Source organism: Molothrus ater, chromosome 23 (assembly GCF_012460135.2).
Source record: "Molothrus ater isolate BHLD 08-10-18 breed brown headed cowbird chromosome 23, BPBGC_Mater_1.1, whole genome shotgun sequence".
Classification (NCBI taxonomy): Eukaryota; Metazoa; Chordata; class Aves; order Passeriformes; family Icteridae; genus Molothrus; species Molothrus ater.
Window position 1 is genome coordinate 8,026,194 of NC_050500.2, and position 15,845 is coordinate 8,042,038.

Genomic DNA, 15,845 nt, shown 5'->3' on the forward strand with positions numbered 1-15,845 from the left:
CTTTTCTCCCTGGATCTGAGGCTGACATAAGAAGGGCTAAAGACACACAATTCCTCCTGCTGGGACACTCTTTGTGGCTGAGAGATGACACCCCAGAGCAGGGGGCACTTATAACAGGTTAAATCCCCCTAACCACCCACATCGTTCAGGAATAAGAGGCTATAAAGAAAGTCTCCAGACATGGCTACTGTCAGAAGTACAGCAAAAATCTGGCCTGAAACAGAATACTCCAGGCTAATTCAAATTTTAAAAGCTGGGAAGAGCTGCAAGTACCAGTGCCAGCAGCCTCAAGTCACCAAACACTGGCTCTGAGAAGCACCTGGAATGGGTCAAACCCTCAGAGCATCTTTGTTGGACCTCTCAAATGAGCCCTGGTTTATCTGCATGGCCAAAAACAGACCAAAACCCACTCTGCCCAATGTAATGGTGTCAGAAGCACATCTGTGTCTTCTGCAAATATTGGACATCACTGCGGATTTTGGAAAGAGCCACTGCCTTCCGAATATGCTCATTGCTGCCCTGAGCACTCACAAAAGAGCAAAGGAAGAGGAATATTTTCAAAAGAATTTTCAAGATGAAATCATGAATAGGTATCAGTGTCTCACTGTCTCTTCCAGATTAATTTCGATGAAATCCCTGCCCTGTCAAGCACAAAGGCACCAGCTAGGTAGGGGCTGAGCCAAGTGGATGAGATCAAGAAGCCGGAGAGACCCTAGATTCTCCCACAGGGTACCATCTCATCATTCCTCCAGAAATTCATCCTCGCCACAAGCATCACAGGAGGCTCCCCCTCAATCAGCTTCATCCTTGTCTGTGTTCCAGATTATGTGTTGCTTTGGCTTTAGAGCACCTTCCAGTATTTCTGATGATGCCTCAGTTCTTTGGCTTTAATTAGATCCCAACAATGCATAAGCAATATTGGGGGAATGGTTCCCCCTTTCTATCAACCCCTCCCTGCACCAGCCTCATTCCCCACTTCCCACAGTGCCAAAAACACTGAGCGTGACTATGGGCTCATCACCTCCACGTCCTGTCTCTTAAGACCTCCTTTGTCTTTTCATACAAAGCCATAGTGGTTTTGCTTTTGGGGAACAAATCCAAGAGAAAGACTTGACAGTGCCTAGACAAACTGCAGAACACCAGTGAGCTGTGGGGTATGGAGGGCCAGCGGTGTCTGCTGAACACACATGACATCCCACCAAAGGCTACAGAGGCCCACAACCATCACCCCCCAGTCCTCTTGTGCGTGCCATGGTACAGATATTAATGATGGAAACAGATAAGACCAGGGCAGGAATCCCCACTTCTCAGAGGAGCATAAATCAACACACATGAAGATCTGGTATTGCTATAATTAGCAACACACAAAGTCCATGCAGTAATTAACTTTCTCCCTTCCAAGTTAAGATATAATAGCATGCAGTAAAATCAAACCCAAGGCAATGAAACCAGCAGAGAAAAACCCTGTCAAATTTGGCACCTGTAACTTGATAAGGAATTTATTATAGCCTTGTCTAATACTACTACTACTACTACTAAATTGCTGTTAATATGCCCTTGTGCTCCAAGTGAGGAAAGATATTGAGAAAAATGTCCCATATAGAATCCAAGGAACAGGTTTCTTCCAAACAGAGGCTCTGCCATGGTGGGATGTAGGTGAGCTACTGCACTGGACACAGCTAGAAGAAAATCTGGGACAAAAAAAATCCTGGGCTGCTAGGGAGCTGCCTCAAACCTCCCAATCCTCTGTAACACCAGGAGGAAACAGCTCTTCCCATGAGGAACTGTCACTGCCAGCAGCCTTGAGCATCTCCCAGTGCATGGGGATGAGGACAGAGGGACACTTGAGGCGAGGCTGTGTCCTGCAAAGGGGGAATAAACTCCAGCAATGACAAAACACAGTGACAGTGCTGGTCCCCAAGGGTCTTGTTTTTGCAGATGCCCTCACAGCTGGGCTCCACCAAGAAGCACCAACTCCATCCATAGCCAGCCCAGACCCCAGGGTCAGAATTCAGCTTCTACAAGTGGACGCCAACCCTCCCATGTTGCCCATGGAGATGGCAAGGCGGTTGTGTACATGTAATGCCTGGAGCAGCATATAAGATCATCTTGTAATGTCAGGAAAGTGAGCAAGTCATGGGAGAATCCAACCAGATCTAATGTTACATACCAGGATCCAACCTGGACATCCTCTCTGTCAATAAATTACAACTTTGGCTCCTCACAGAAAAGCAGGCAAGTTCCTGAAGAAGCCCCATGTGGCTGAGCAGAGAGAGGATATCTCCTCAGCAGCTCTGATCTTTACTTCTCCTTGGTTTTCCTGGGTGGAAAAAACATGCTGGACGTGTCCTATCAGCTCCACGTGTGCCACTAAGTCTTCCTGGCAAAGCTAAAGGTATTTTTGCCACGCAGGAAGAACACAGGGGCCTGTCTTGGTGGTATATGTGAGATAACAGTTGATTTATTTTACTCTCCGCACTGCTCTGGCATAAAGTCATCCAGTATCCTGCTTCTACCTGGCAGCTCATGCACTCACATCCAAGGGGGAATGCTGAGGATGTAAAACACACATCATCTGAAGAGCACTTGAAGTCTGCATGGCACTTTTGAGAATGCTCTTTCCAGAGAAAAGAGCTTCAGGTCACCCTATGTTCCTAGCTCAGGGATTCAGACCAGCTAGAACAGAGACCAGAAGACTCATCACAACAGACCCTTTGCACAGGCTTTTGACTACTCTTCCCAGGCCACAGAGCTCTTTAAACATGTGTATTTTAATAAGGGGGAAAATCCAGCCCTGAGATCATTACCTGACGCACTCGCAGTGAGGTACACCAGAGCCAGGCAGATACGAGATATTATTTTACAACATAAGCACATCTACCCCAAGCATTTCTGCTTTTTGTTCCAAGCACTCTTGGAACTGACACCTCCTGGTATAGCTTGGCATAGGTCAATAAAGTAAATTATTCAATTACTATAAAATCCAGTAAGACTGAATGCAGCATTAGTCTCCTTAAAGCACAAAAACAATCAGCATTTTTGTTTCTTGGTCTCTTTCCCCCTCGCCTTTGGCAGCATACAAGCACTGTGTCCCCTCACTCAGGGACTCTGCTCAGGAGGTCCTGTGGGGTCACTTGTGTGACTTGGTCAGGCCCTGGAAGTTGGGCTCCATGCACAGGGGCAGTGCTGCCTGCTGGTTCAGCAGCTTCTCCAGGACAGTTATTTCAGCATCTCGTCTCTCTATGTCCTCAAACGGAGTCCAGGACATGTCATGCTGGAGCTTATAGGCACCAAGAAATTCATGGGGAGTGGTACCCCATTCCTGGTGGAGAAAAGAGAGATTCCATCAGTGTTCAGTTTCCCTTGGAGCTGGGCTGTGCTGTCCTTAAGCCCTACTACCTTTGAAGCAGTCCCAGCTACACAACCATACCATTTCCTAACCTAAAAATAAGCTCAGCTACCTCAAGTCCAAGATCAGGTCAAGCTCCAGCACTACTGACAGAGGAAGGCTTGTGGACACAAGATCTCCCTGACCTGCCCTGAAGCCTTCACCCTGCATGTAAGAAAATGGGTAGTCTGGAAGGAGATCTCTAAGACCATCACCTCAGCTGCAGGCAAACTCAGTTTCTGGGCTGAAGTACCTAAGAGACTGTCCTGCCAGGCAGCCACACCAGCCAGCGAAGGCTCAGGGCACGTTGGCAGTTCTTTACTTCCAGACAAAGAACCACAGGTACCAAAAGACAAAATTCAGATCCATGCCCCAAAGGGCTTCTTGCCATTCTCCATCAAGAGCCAGAGAACTCTGTAAGATGGCTCTGGCTCCAGCAGACTAACCCAGAGCAAGGGCAAACACCAAACCTAAGTAGGGACAAACAAATGCCCCCATCAAGCTGGTGCTTTTGCCTGAGCTTCCTATGTTCCCAAGCCCCAGAAACACTACTTTTTTCCCCTCCCTGCTTCTTCATATGGCCTGTAACCACCCACCTTAGGAGACAGGATGGAGAAATACCGCTGCCCACTCTCCCGCCTGTACATGTAGTAAACGTTTCCTGGCTTCTTCACAAGGTTGCAGGCCACGTGGTTCAGATCAGCATCCCTGTTAGCTTCATCTAAGACCTGGAATAACAAAACATCTTTACACTTGAAATAAAATGACAACATGCTATTGCCTCTCAGCCATGGCCCAAGACACATCACTTGACCTATGGGTCACAAGGCCTTGATCTCCCTGCCACACAGGAAGGAGATGTTTTCCAAAGAGATAGTTTTCTCCAATTATTCCCTGTCAGAAGGACTTCAGACAACCTCTCCACAGCGGTGGAGATACCTGTGCATCTCACTCCAGATTCATCTCTATACTTGACGCCACCACATGTTGGGCTTATTCCTCATCTCCACACACAGCTGCTGGACTGGGGCCTTGTCTTGGTTTGAAAAGACAGTTGTCTGCTAAGGAAGTCAGGAGCCTCTCTTGAAATGGAAAAGTAAACCTCCTCCCTCCGAACTGTTATAGTTTTGAAATTAAGGGGGCTCTGAGGCAAAGATACAGGAGTAGCAGTAACAGTTCTTTATTAGGAAAAAAAAATTAAAATAAAAATGCAGTAATACAAAACAACACTGACAGAGTCAGAAATATGACCTCACACCCTGTTGGTCAGGCTGTTGGTAGCAGTCTGGTTAAATAATGGCTGCAGTCCTCCTGCAGTGCCAGCTGTGGCTCTGCAGAAGCAGTGATCCTGTAGAAGGGTGGAGTTTTCCTCTGAAGGTCCAGGGGTGATGTAAATGGGCCTGGTATTTCTCTGGGAATGCAGTGGAAAAGAAAGCTGCTCCTCTGGGAATCAAGTGGGAAAAGGCTAACTGTGCTGTTCCAAATCTCAGATTATATTCAGGTAGGAATGCTTGGCTCCTCCCCCTGGGCAGAGCATCTCCCAATGGGATGATGATAACTTTATCAGTCATGCAGGGACACTCAATGCCCATTGACATTGAGTTTGAGATTGAAGAGATCTCCCGGGAAGGAGGATGGGTCATGGAAGAGATAAGGAAAACTGCCCCACCTGGTTTTAACAGGTGGCCCAATTAACAGAAGATAACTGCCCCACCTCTAACAGATGGTAATAGAATACATACCCCCAGCCACAACTTGCATTTGCAACCAAAGACAGGCCTTCCTGCTGTGCCTTGAAAGGGAAGGGGCAGCAAACAAAGGAGAATTCATCTCCCCAGTTCTACCACCTGACTGCTCCAGCTCCACCAGTTAATGATTACATGATGTAATGGCCTCAATGGCAGTGGGCCAGTTGCAATGACTGGCAGATCCTTCCCCACTCTGGCTCCTGATTTTACTATGAAGAGTGGAAGGCTAGACGGATGAACACAGCCAAGCCCTGCTGTGTCCCCCCTCCTGGGACCACCCACTCCTGCAAATCCATCCAGATAAATGTGAAACCAAGCTTATCACTAGACGGAGAACTCATCTTTTCCAGTAGGGAGGCCCGAGAGCCAACCACTAGAACTGTCGCCCTTTAAACTGCCCAGAGGCAGAAGCAGGCAAGGAGAAACACCCCTCCTAGATTAGGGTGAGAAGTGCCTCACTCCCATAGGCCTTTGCAAGCACATATTAATATCTTAAGTTCCATTGGTTCATACAGTTGCTCCACCCCAGTTCAGCCCCTATTCACCATTATTTGTATGTTCCCTAGAATGTTCTTCCCTCTCCTGATGCCCCAGTGGTCTCAGTTTGATTCAGTGTTCCACCCATGTTACCCTATTGGTTCCCCTGGTTGGCTGCCCCTCCTCTGCACCATTTTCACTTGTTCCCATTGGACCTTGACCCTCAGAACCACCCCTTTTTGCACCATATAAAACCCTGTGCCCTCAGTCCAAGTTTGTCCTTGTCCCTGGATTCCCTTTCAGACTTGATAGACTGTCCTGGATTTCCATACAAAGACCTGTCCTTTGCCTCTGCTGTCAGCTATCATAGCGAGTGTGCTCCAGGCCCTGAAAGCACTAGTCGCTCACAGAGGAATCCATTGAAGTGCACCACTTTACCCCAGGGCCTCAGATCCAGCTAGGACCACATCGTCACTTCATCAGATCCTTCCAAGAGCACAGTGCACACACAAATCACCAGTCCCAAAACCAGAGTCATCTCTTTCTGTCCTGATACCCGCGAGCTGTTTTGGACCTCCTGCCCTTGCTCCCCTACTTTATTCATAAAGTCCTTCTTGGTTTGCTGAGGACGCAGGGAAAGCACAAAAATCTACCCTCTCCCATCCCCCTTGACATTGGACAATAAACCTCCTTATTTTTCCACTAAATCTTCTCTGCTCAGCTCCTAGCCCCAATTCACATGTAGGCCACAGCCCTTCCCAAATGCCCAGCAGCGGCAGCAGATGCTCATCTCCCAAGGCAATGAGCCTTCTGCCAATCCTTACTCACCTTCCGCGCCTGCTCCTGCAGGTGCCGGATCTGCTCAGCGATGACTGTCAGTTTGCTGCAGGCATTTGCTCGGACAAAGTCATTGGCCTGGGAGAGAAAATTAGGGCAAGTCAGAACAGGAAGAACGACAGCCCTCTGGACTGTGCTGAGCCAGCTGTGGTCAAGCTCAAGGCATCCACAGAGTTGGCGGGTGCAGGAGCTGTCCTGGCACCCCTAGGCAGGAGCAAGGACCAGAGCTGTCTGGATAGGCTGAGGGGCAGTGAGAGGGAGCAGCAGGACATACTGGGCGGCAATGAGTTGGACTGGGAGGTAGTGGGCTACAAAGGGAGCAGGCAGTAGGACATACACTGAGCTTTTAGGTGAACTGAGAAGCTCTGAGGAACATCACCAGAGATCAGTAGGATGTACTATGAGGCACTGAAGGAATACTATAACATACTGGAGTGCACTGGGAGGACCAGTAGAACATATCAGAAAACCTGGGGAGGACTGAGAGGCAGGATGGACTGAGAATCACTGAAAAAGTCATAGAACATATCAGGGGTGCTAGGATGGACTGGCAGTATGGTAGTGGGAGGCATCTGTACATGCTGCTGTGAACTATATATAGGGGGACATACTGGGAGGCAGCAGGGCATACAGGAATGGGACTTCAGTGGGATGCTCTGAGTCACTGTGGGGCAGCAAGGCACAGTGGGAAGCACTGAAGTGCAATGACAGGTTCTGGAGACACCAACAACGTGGGAACTCGGGAAGATCCTGGCGGGGCACTGCGACATACTGGGAGGAGACAGTGGGAGATTGCGGAAATCAGCACAGGACACACCAGGAGGCCGCCGGGGCCACCGGAAAGCAGCGGGACGTGCTGGGAGGCACCAAGGCCGCCGCCGCCTGAGAAGGCCCCGGAGACGCCCGGGAAGCAGCGGACAGCGAGGCCAGCCCTGCCCCTGCAGCCCCGCCGCTGGGACCCGGCCCTCACCTGCTGCACCTGCTGGGCCAGGGCCACTAGGTCACCGGGGTCCCCGACGCGGCCGGCGCGGCCGGCGCTGCCCTCGACCAGGGCCAGCCCAGGACCGGGACCAGGGCCGTGGCCCTCATGCCCAGGCTCCGAGCCGCCCTCCGCCATGGACAGCCACGACCCACCACTTCCGCCCGGTGGGGAGGCTTCCGCTGAGGCGTCCGCACGCACGGTGAGGGGTGCGACCATGGCGGGGCTCTGCTGTCGCTGATTGGCCGGCAGGCGGGGTGGAGGGGGCGGAGTTAGTATCGCTCCGGTGCCCGGGGTGGCTGATGCTGCGGTTCGGCCGGTGTTCGGACATGGCGCTGTCGCCGCCGCTTCTGCTGCTGCTGCTGCTGCCGCTGCTGATGGTGCTGCTGGCGCGGGCGGCCACGCCACCGGAACCGGTCCCGGTCCCGACCATAGCACTGGGCGACCCGCCGTTGCCCGCCCAGTCCCCGGACGCGCTGTTCGCCGCCGGTGCCGAGGCGTACGCGCGGGGGGACTGGCCCACCGTAGTGCTGCAGATGGAGCGGGCGCTGCGGGCGCGGGCCGCCGTGCGCTCCCGTCTGATGCAGTGCCGCCTGCGCTGCGCCAACGCCACAGCGGGGCCGGCGGAGGCGGCCGAGTCCCACCCCGACCCGGTGCTCCGGGACTTGTGGTTCTTTCGGGCGCTGCTTCGCCGCGCCGCCTGCCTGCGGGGCTGCGGGCCCGCTGCGCCCTCCCGATACCGCCTGGGTGAGGAGCTGGACCGGGAGTTCAGCCGGCGCAGCCCCTACAACTACCTCCAGGTGGCCTATTTCAAGGTGCGGCACCGGCGGCAGGGAAGGGAAGGTTTGGGAAGGTTTGGGAAGGTTAGGGAAGGGAAGGGAGGGGAAGGGAAGGGAAGGGAAGGGAGGGAAGGGAAGGGAAGGGAAGGGAAGGGAAGGGAAGGGAAGGGAAGGGGTGTCCCGCTACGACGGGTTTTGGGACGAACGGGATGCACGGAGGATCCCAGAATCAGGCGGGAAGGACCGGGTGAACCGGCCGGTGGCGATCCCGGTCCCGGGACGCCGGGAGGGTTCGGTGTCTGCCCCGGCGTAGTAGGGTTACCGGCCGGCAGTCTCGGCCTTGCCCCCCCGCCTTCGCGCCCCCCCATCAGTGCCACGTCGGAGCTCGCTGGAGCCGCCCCTGTCACCGCCCTCCGCCCCGGCTACGGGGATGCTCAGGGGACGGGTGTCCACTCCGCTCTGCATGGGATCCGCGCTGTCTCACCCTCGTCCCACCCAGATGAACCGGCCAGCGCAGGCGGCGGCGGCCGCTCACACTTTCTTCGTGGCCAACCCGGGCACCAGGAGATGAGGCAAAACCTGGAGTACTACCAGGCCATGGTGGGAGTCCACGAGGATGACTTCACTGACCTGGAAGCCAAACCCCACCTGGTGAGAACCTTCCCTCCCAAAGTCCCTGTCCGCTGTGCAACCCCGGGCAATCACACCACAGCTGCTAGCTCAGAGAGCTCGTGAGGTGCCATTGTGCTGGGGATGAGATGACCCATCACAGGGGATGAAGCACTGAGATCCCCTCATCGTTTCTCATCCTTCTGTAGAGCGAGTTTCAGCTGGGCATCCGGTTTTACACAGAGGACCAGCCAGCTGCTGCCATCCTGCACCTGGAGAAGGCGCTGGAGGAGTATTTTGTGGCAGACACTGAATGCCGCGCTCTCTGCGAGGGACCGTATGACTACGAGGGCTACAACTACCTTGAGTACAATGCAGACCTTTTCCAGGCCATTACAGGTGGGAGCCATGCCTTCTGTGTCCTGTCACAAGAGTTGAGTATGATTCTCAGGAGGTTGGTCCACAAAGACCTGGGGTGGGGGTAGGGAGTCCCTGAAGACTGGAAACCCCATCCTAGCTTTCACTAGGGAAGGTGTGGCCAGTAAATGGCAGGAGGTGTTTACCCGCACTTAGCACTGGGACTGATGCCCAGGAATTCTCCTAATTCCAGGGGAACATGGAAAGACAGAAGAGAGACCAGTAGACGGTCACCAGGATGTGATGGGAGGCTGATGATGGCTAGTCCGTCCTGAGAGAGCACCACAACCCCACACTAGTCAACTCTGAGGTGGACGACCCCCATCCCTGAGGGTTTTCCACCACCAAAAAGCTTGCAACAACCCCAGTATGAGCAGGAGATTGAATACCCCTCAGGGTCCTGCCCATCAGCCCGTGGGTGACTGAGCATGGCATTTTTCTCTGCCAGATCACTCCATGCAAGTGCTAAGCTGCAAGCAGGGCTGTGTCACAGAGCTGGCCTCCCAGCCTGGCCAGGAGAAGCCTCTGGAGGATTTCCTGCCCTCGCACTTCAACTATCTGCAGTTTGCCTACTACAACAGTAAGCAGCTCCTCACCTCATCCTCTGTGGTTGTCAGCACTCGGCACTCTGCCTGAAATCATAGATCCTTAGAGTGTTTAGGGTGGGGAAAGGACCTTCAAAGATAATCTCATCAGTACAACCGAAGATGAAGGGACATCTAGCACTGGTCACTCAGATCTCCCAGAGCCCCATCCAACCCAGTCTCTAACACTCTGGGCAGTCTGTGCCAGGGCCTCACCACTCTCATCAGAGTGGTGAGGCCCTGGCACAGACTGCCCAGACTAAAATTCCTTCCTTATGGCCAACCTAATTCCTTCCCTGGCACAGACTGCCCAGACCTAAAATTCCTTCTTTATGGCCAACCTAATGCTGCCCTTCTTCAGTTTAAGACAATTCCCCTTGTCCAGTCACTATAAACCTTACGAACTACAAAAGTTGTCTTCATCTCTCTTGTGGCCACTCTTGGTATGGGAAGGCCGTCAAGATCTCTCAGGAGCCTTCTCATGTCCAGGTTCAACAAGCCAAATTCTCTCAGCCTTTCTTCACAGAGAGGCTCCAGTCCTCTGACCGTCTTTGTGGCCTCCTCTGGACCCGCATTAATGAGTCCATATCCTTATGCTGGGGAACCCAGAGCTGGACACAGCACTGCAAGTGGCATGTCACCAGAGTGGAGCAGAGGGGCAGAATCCTTCCCTCACCTGTTGCCCATGCTGCCAGGGATCAGCCTGGGGAGGGGGGGGGGGGGGTCTGAGCTGCTAGTGCACATGGATGGGTCCTGTGCAATTTTTCATCCACTATTATCTCCATATCCTTCTCCTCTGGGTGCTCTAATCCTATCCATCCCCCCTATCTTCACTATCTTCACTGATACTGCTGGAGAGCCTTCCACTAGGCCTTGTACTTCATGAGGTTCAACAGGCATGTTCCTCCTGCCTGAAACATTTTCCAGGAGATTAGATCACTCTGTGCTTGGCTGCAGTCCCTGTCCACGTTGCTTTATTACTGGGCAGCTTCACTTTTCAAGTGAAACAACAGCTGAGAGAAGCATTTTTTTTCCTCCTTGCCAGCTGTCCACCTCTTGCCTCAAATCACAGCAGCACACTCCCAACGCAGAAGTTACAACCCAGGAAAATACACCTGATTTGATTTCATTTTTTATTTATTTCTTTAGAAAAGTATAAGATGTTTCTGTGTGAATTTCTCCAAAAGGAGGAGAAAAAATATTAAGTCCAAGAGGATAGAAATCCTCAAGAAGAGACAGCTGTGAGGGGACCTCATAAATGTTTGTCAGTATCTGCAGGGTAGCGCTGGAGGATGTGATCAGGCTCTGCTCTGTGGTGCTGAGCAATAGGACAAGAGGCAGAAACTCATGGCTAGGAAGTTCCATCTGGATATGAGGATGTTTGCAGCGACTGAGCACTGAAGAGATTGTCCAGAGAGGGTGTTACATCTCCCTCACTGGGGATATTCCAGGCAATCTGGACACAGTCCTGTGCTGTATGCTCTCGGAGGACCCTGCTTGAGCAGAGAGGTTGGGCCAGATGACCCACTGTGGTCCCTTCCAATCTGACTCATTCTGTGATTTTTTGATTCTGTGAAAGACCACATGAAAGTGGGATAGGATGTTTCAGTGGCTGGAAACTGCAGGTTTGCCAGTAAATGGTTGGGTCTGGCTACCTCTAAATAGGCTTTGTCATGTTTTCCAAGTGAGAAAAGTACCCAAGCTGTACAAGTACCCCTGGTTTCTGTTGTGATGGTTTCTGGGGAGAGGAGAGCACCACAGAATCTGAATTTTGCCTTTGTAGCAGCAGTTATCCTCACCCCAGGGGATCTGCCCTACTCGTGACACAGTTTGGAACAAAAGGACTATGTCTTTCATCTCTCCTCCATATCTGTCTTTGTTCTGCCTCCAGTGTCCTCGGACATGCCATTAACAGCCCATTTCTCGTTGCAGATGGGAATTACGAAAAAGCCATTGAATGTGCCAAAACCTATTTGCTCTTCTTCCCACATGACGAGGTGATGAACCAAAATTTGGCCTATTACACTGCCGTCCTGGGGGAAAACCTGGCCAGACCCATCCAACCGCGAAAGGTGAGCAGTCAGAAGGACGAACGATTGCAGGAACATCTTCTCTTCTCACTGGGGACCTTTGCAGAAGCTGTAGTAGGGTCTCCTCCATACCAGCTACCGAAGGTGGACAGGAATGGGTGGATTTAAGGTCAAACAAGCTGGAAAGTAGCTGAAAAACATCACTGGCAAAATGTCTTAGGCCAAGTGAAGCTGGATGACAGGCACACATGGACCCTTTCTTGATAGAGGGGGCTGTGAGAGGCAGGTGGACAATCTTTTTAGGAGGATCTGAGGCTACCTCTATTGCACTTTTCCACAGCTGAAGTGAAATTGCTTAAAAAGGAGAGAATTTGGCTTCAAAATAGCCAAATCTGGATGGCTAGGTCCTGCCTGGGATGTGAGACTCCCATGGATGGGAGTCTCTGCTCCACACCAGTTGGAGTACGGGAAGGGAAACTGCTCCTAAAGAGCTTCCTGCAGAAGGGACACACATGTGCCTCTGCTCAAATGTCATCTCCCCAGGGCTTGTCCACTGGGAAGTTCAGACAGAATGGGGAATGCCACTTGCTTCCCAGCTGCCAGATGGAGCAGGAAACAAGGCTGTGGGTCTAGTGCAAGGACCACAGGAATGGTGTAAACCTGCATCTTCCTGCCCACACTCGGGGTTTTTCAGAATCCTCCTGCTGTACCTCACCCCATCCCTCTGCCCCTTGCCACAGGAGATCCAGGTATATTACCAGCAGAGTCTGATGGAGAAGGAGCTGCTCTTCTTCAGCTATGACGTCTTTGGCATCCCTTTTGTGGACCCGGTGGGTGATGTGAGACCAGGGTGATGCAGTGGCCAGATGGAATGCAGACGAGGGGTCTGTGTCCTGGCCAGATCTTTGTCCAGCTCCTGATGTTGTTCTTCTGGTGGCAGGACACATGGACACCTGAAGAGGTGATACCAAAAAGACTGCGAGAGAAACAGAAGTGAGTGCTGTCCCCAGCCAAGCTCACCCAATGGGGGTCTGACAGGACAAACCTTTCTTCCAGTGTGGGCTTTGGGCCAAAGGACATGGCATAGAGCTCCTGCCAGGGGATGTTCTGATGCTGGGACTGGAAGAGGCTGCTGGAGGGCAGAACTTTATTTCCCATCAGCCCATGAGATGATGGGCATGTGTAGGTCACCCCAAACACCTCACAGTGAGGGATGCATTGAGGTGACTCTCCAGTCTAGGTGCGAGCTTTGTTACCAGCACCTGAGACAGCTTATCCAGCCCTTGTCTTAGTGGCCCTCATTTCTGATGTGGGGACAGTGGGGTGGTGGTGCTGATGGCTGCCGCATGCCCAGGGTGGAGCGGGAGACTGCGGCACGCATCTCTGAGGAAATCGGCAACCTCATGAAGGAGATTGAGACACTGGTGGAGGAGAAGGCCAAAGAGTCTGCCGACATGAGCAAGTTCATCCGAGAAGGTGGAGAAGGCCTGGAGGGGAGGTGGGATGGAGACCTTTGTGACCCCTGCTGCCAGTTCACAGTCCCTCTACACATGGGTGGCAGCAGGAGCAGGTGGAGGGACCACAGCTTCCCCCAGCCACACCAGAGCTGGTAGCATCTCTCCCCATGTCCACCGATCCCATTTGTGCCACAGGCGGCCCTTTGGTGTACGAAGGAGCCAGTGTCACCATGAACTCCAAAGCCCTGAATGGCTCCCAGCGTGTCGTGGTGGATGGAGTCCTTTCTGCTGAAGAGTGCCGAGAACTGCAGAGACTCACTAACGTGAGTGCAAGAACAGGTGGAGAAGGCAGGGATGGATAGAGGATGCCAAGGGGTCCCATCCTGCAGCTCACACATCAGACCAGTAACACAAATCGGGTTTTACAGGCAGCTGCCTCGGCTGGAGATGGCTATCGGGGGAAGACCTCTCCTCACACTCCCAGTGAGACCTTCTATGGCGTGACTGTCCTCAAGGCCCTCAAGGTTGGGGTGGCTGTGTGGAGAAACAGGCTGTGGGGACAAGGGAGGGTAGTTTTGGGGGAGATGGTTGCCCATGCCCATATGGGGCTGAGCCCCTGTCCTGTCTGTCCTCCACAGCTGGGGCAGGAGGGGAAGGTGCCCCTGCACAGTGCCTACTTGTACTACAACGTGACAGAGAAGGTGCGGCACATGATTGAGTCCTACTTCCGCCTGGAGGTCCCACTCCACTTCTCCTACTCCCACCTAGTGTGCCGCACAGCCATTGATGGTGAGTGTGGCCCAGAGGAACAAGTCTTTTGTCTTTTCCTGTCTGGATCTCCTCTAACAGCTGGAGTGGTGTAGTCTTGGACCTTTCTTTGGAGACCTCCTTGCTGCTCCCTAACCCACTCCTCTTCCCAGGAGGGTGTAGGAAGCTTGTCCCTAAGCCCAGTTTGGGAAGATGAGCAGCAGCTCTGCTGGTTGCCTCTAACAGGGCAGATGGCCTCATGCCATACAGGATTTCATCATTCTGAGGCATTTTGGGATGGGCGCTGAGAGAGGTTTTACCTGGAGGGCCATGGAAATGCCATGGGACAAGTCAACAGTGTTTTATGCCACCCAAATGGCCTTGCACAGTCCACACTCCAGCAAGTGGAAGTGCTTTAGGCTAATGCATGATTTTCTTGTCACCTGCAAGCACGGGATACTTGGGGATGGACCCTGTTCTTGCACAGAGGGCTCCTGACATGCCCTGTTCTACCCTAGAGAAGCAAGAAGGCCGGAGTGACAACAGCCATGAGGTGCATGTGGACAACTGCATTCTCAATGCAGAGGCACTGTTGTGCGTGAAGGAACCCCCAGCCTACACTTTCCGGGATTACAGGTACTGGTGGTGGCTGTCAGCTAAGGGTACCATGATTTGGTGGCACCTGAGTTGGGAGGAGCAAGGTAGGAGGTACACCAAACCTGGGCTTTCTTGCCTCTGGCTCTTGCCATGGTGTTGGAGAGCTCTGGTGATGGTTACTTGTCATCTCCACTTGTCCCCTGCTCCCATTAGTGCAATCCTCTACCTCAATGGGGACTTTGAAGGAGGAGCTTTCTACTTCACCGAGCTGGATGCCAAGACTGAGACCGTGAGTATCTCAGCTCCAAGGATCCATGTGCAGCACCAAATCTAGCTCCTGCCTGTTGGCCCTCTGCCCTGGGAACATCCCCTGAGCCACTGCAAAAGATGAACTTGGATTGAGGGGAACCAACTCACCCCTGACTGGGGTCTTCTGGTCTCCCACCCTTGACAGGCAGAGGTCCAGCCGCAGTGTGGCCGTGCTGTGGGCTTCTCCTCTGGCTCAGAGAACCCCCACGGGGTGAAAGCTGTGACCAAGGGTCAGCGCTGCGCTATTGCCCTCTGGTTCACCCTAGACCCTCGGCACAGTGAGCGGGTAAGCTCCCTCTCAGCAGTGCGTAGGGGTTTTGGGTGGGACAGTGGCTATGCTTACCACTATGGGTCTGCCCACAGGAGCGTGTGCAGGCAGATGACCTGGTGAAGATGCTTTTCAGCATGGAAGAGGGGGATTTGGAGCCAGAGCCAGAGAAGGAATCACCAGCTGCCATTGCGGTCGGGAAGGATGAGCTTTGACATCCTACGGGGACCAGGACATCTCTGCTGGGACTAGTCATGTCAGCATTGTGGGTTCAGGCTGCATAGTCATAAGGGTAACATACAGGATCCCCTCTGCCCCCAACCCAGTTGGAGTGGGGTTTTGGGGAATGCTGTGTACTACCCCTGCAGCATCCAGTATTCCCCTGTGGAGCTGATCTGGGGTGTGTGATGGAGGCTCAGGGGTGGGTGACATGGGGAAAAGGGAGGGATGCTCTGTTAGGGGTGGGGCCCTGGTGCCAATGGGTGCAAATGTGTGCCTTTCCTGAACTTGGAGGTATATAAGTGCCTTCTGCAGAAAATGGGTGAATAAAGGTATTTTTTTTCTAAGCTGTTGCTTTCCAGGTGGGGCCTGAAGGCTGGTGTCACCCTTTGGCTGTTGT

The 15,845-nt window shown here is 52.8% G+C and overlaps 2 protein-coding genes across 2 annotated transcripts; one reads left to right on the forward strand and one right to left on the reverse strand.

Moving 5' to 3' along the window:
* Positions 1 to 1,334: 1,334 nt before the first annotated feature.
* C23H1orf50 (chromosome 23 C1orf50 homolog) lies at positions 1,335 to 7,753 on the reverse strand. Its single transcript, XM_036396166.1, has 4 exons — positions 7,421 to 7,753; positions 6,442 to 6,528; positions 3,985 to 4,116; positions 1,335 to 3,322 (listed from the first exon to the last, which is right to left on the reverse strand). The coding sequence occupies exons 1-4, from the start codon at positions 7,646 to 7,648 to the stop codon at positions 3,131 to 3,133; spliced, it is 639 nt and encodes a 212-aa protein (XP_036252059.1). The 5' UTR covers positions 7,649 to 7,753; the 3' UTR covers positions 1,335 to 3,130.
* P3H1 (prolyl 3-hydroxylase 1) lies at positions 7,721 to 15,792 on the forward strand. The gene is given in 16 exon segments (XM_036396158.1): positions 7,721 to 8,244; positions 8,708 to 8,762; positions 8,765 to 8,859; positions 9,027 to 9,216; positions 9,683 to 9,814; positions 11,751 to 11,890; positions 12,589 to 12,678; positions 12,789 to 12,841; positions 13,203 to 13,324; positions 13,501 to 13,628; positions 13,734 to 13,829; positions 13,944 to 14,094; positions 14,571 to 14,688; positions 14,863 to 14,938; positions 15,104 to 15,244; positions 15,322 to 15,792. Coding segments are annotated over 16 exon segments (2,220 nt in total). The 5' UTR covers positions 7,721 to 7,731; the 3' UTR covers positions 15,442 to 15,792.
* Positions 15,793 to 15,845: the final 53 nt, after the last annotated feature.

Excerpts from the sequence above, each read along its gene's own strand:
- C23H1orf50 (XM_036396166.1), bottom strand. The coding sequence starts at position 7,648 with ATGGTCGCACCCCTCACCGTGCGTGCGGACGCCTCAGCGGAAGCCTCC. Across the intron at positions 4,117-6,441 it reads TGCAGGAGCAGGCGCGGAAG|GTCTTAGATGAAGCTAACAG; the intron begins GTGAGTAAGGAT and ends TTGTTATTCCAG. Across the intron at positions 3,323-3,984 it reads TCTCCATCCTGTCTCCTAAG|GAATGGGGTACCACTCCCCA; the intron begins GTGGGTGGTTAC and ends TTTCTCCACCAG.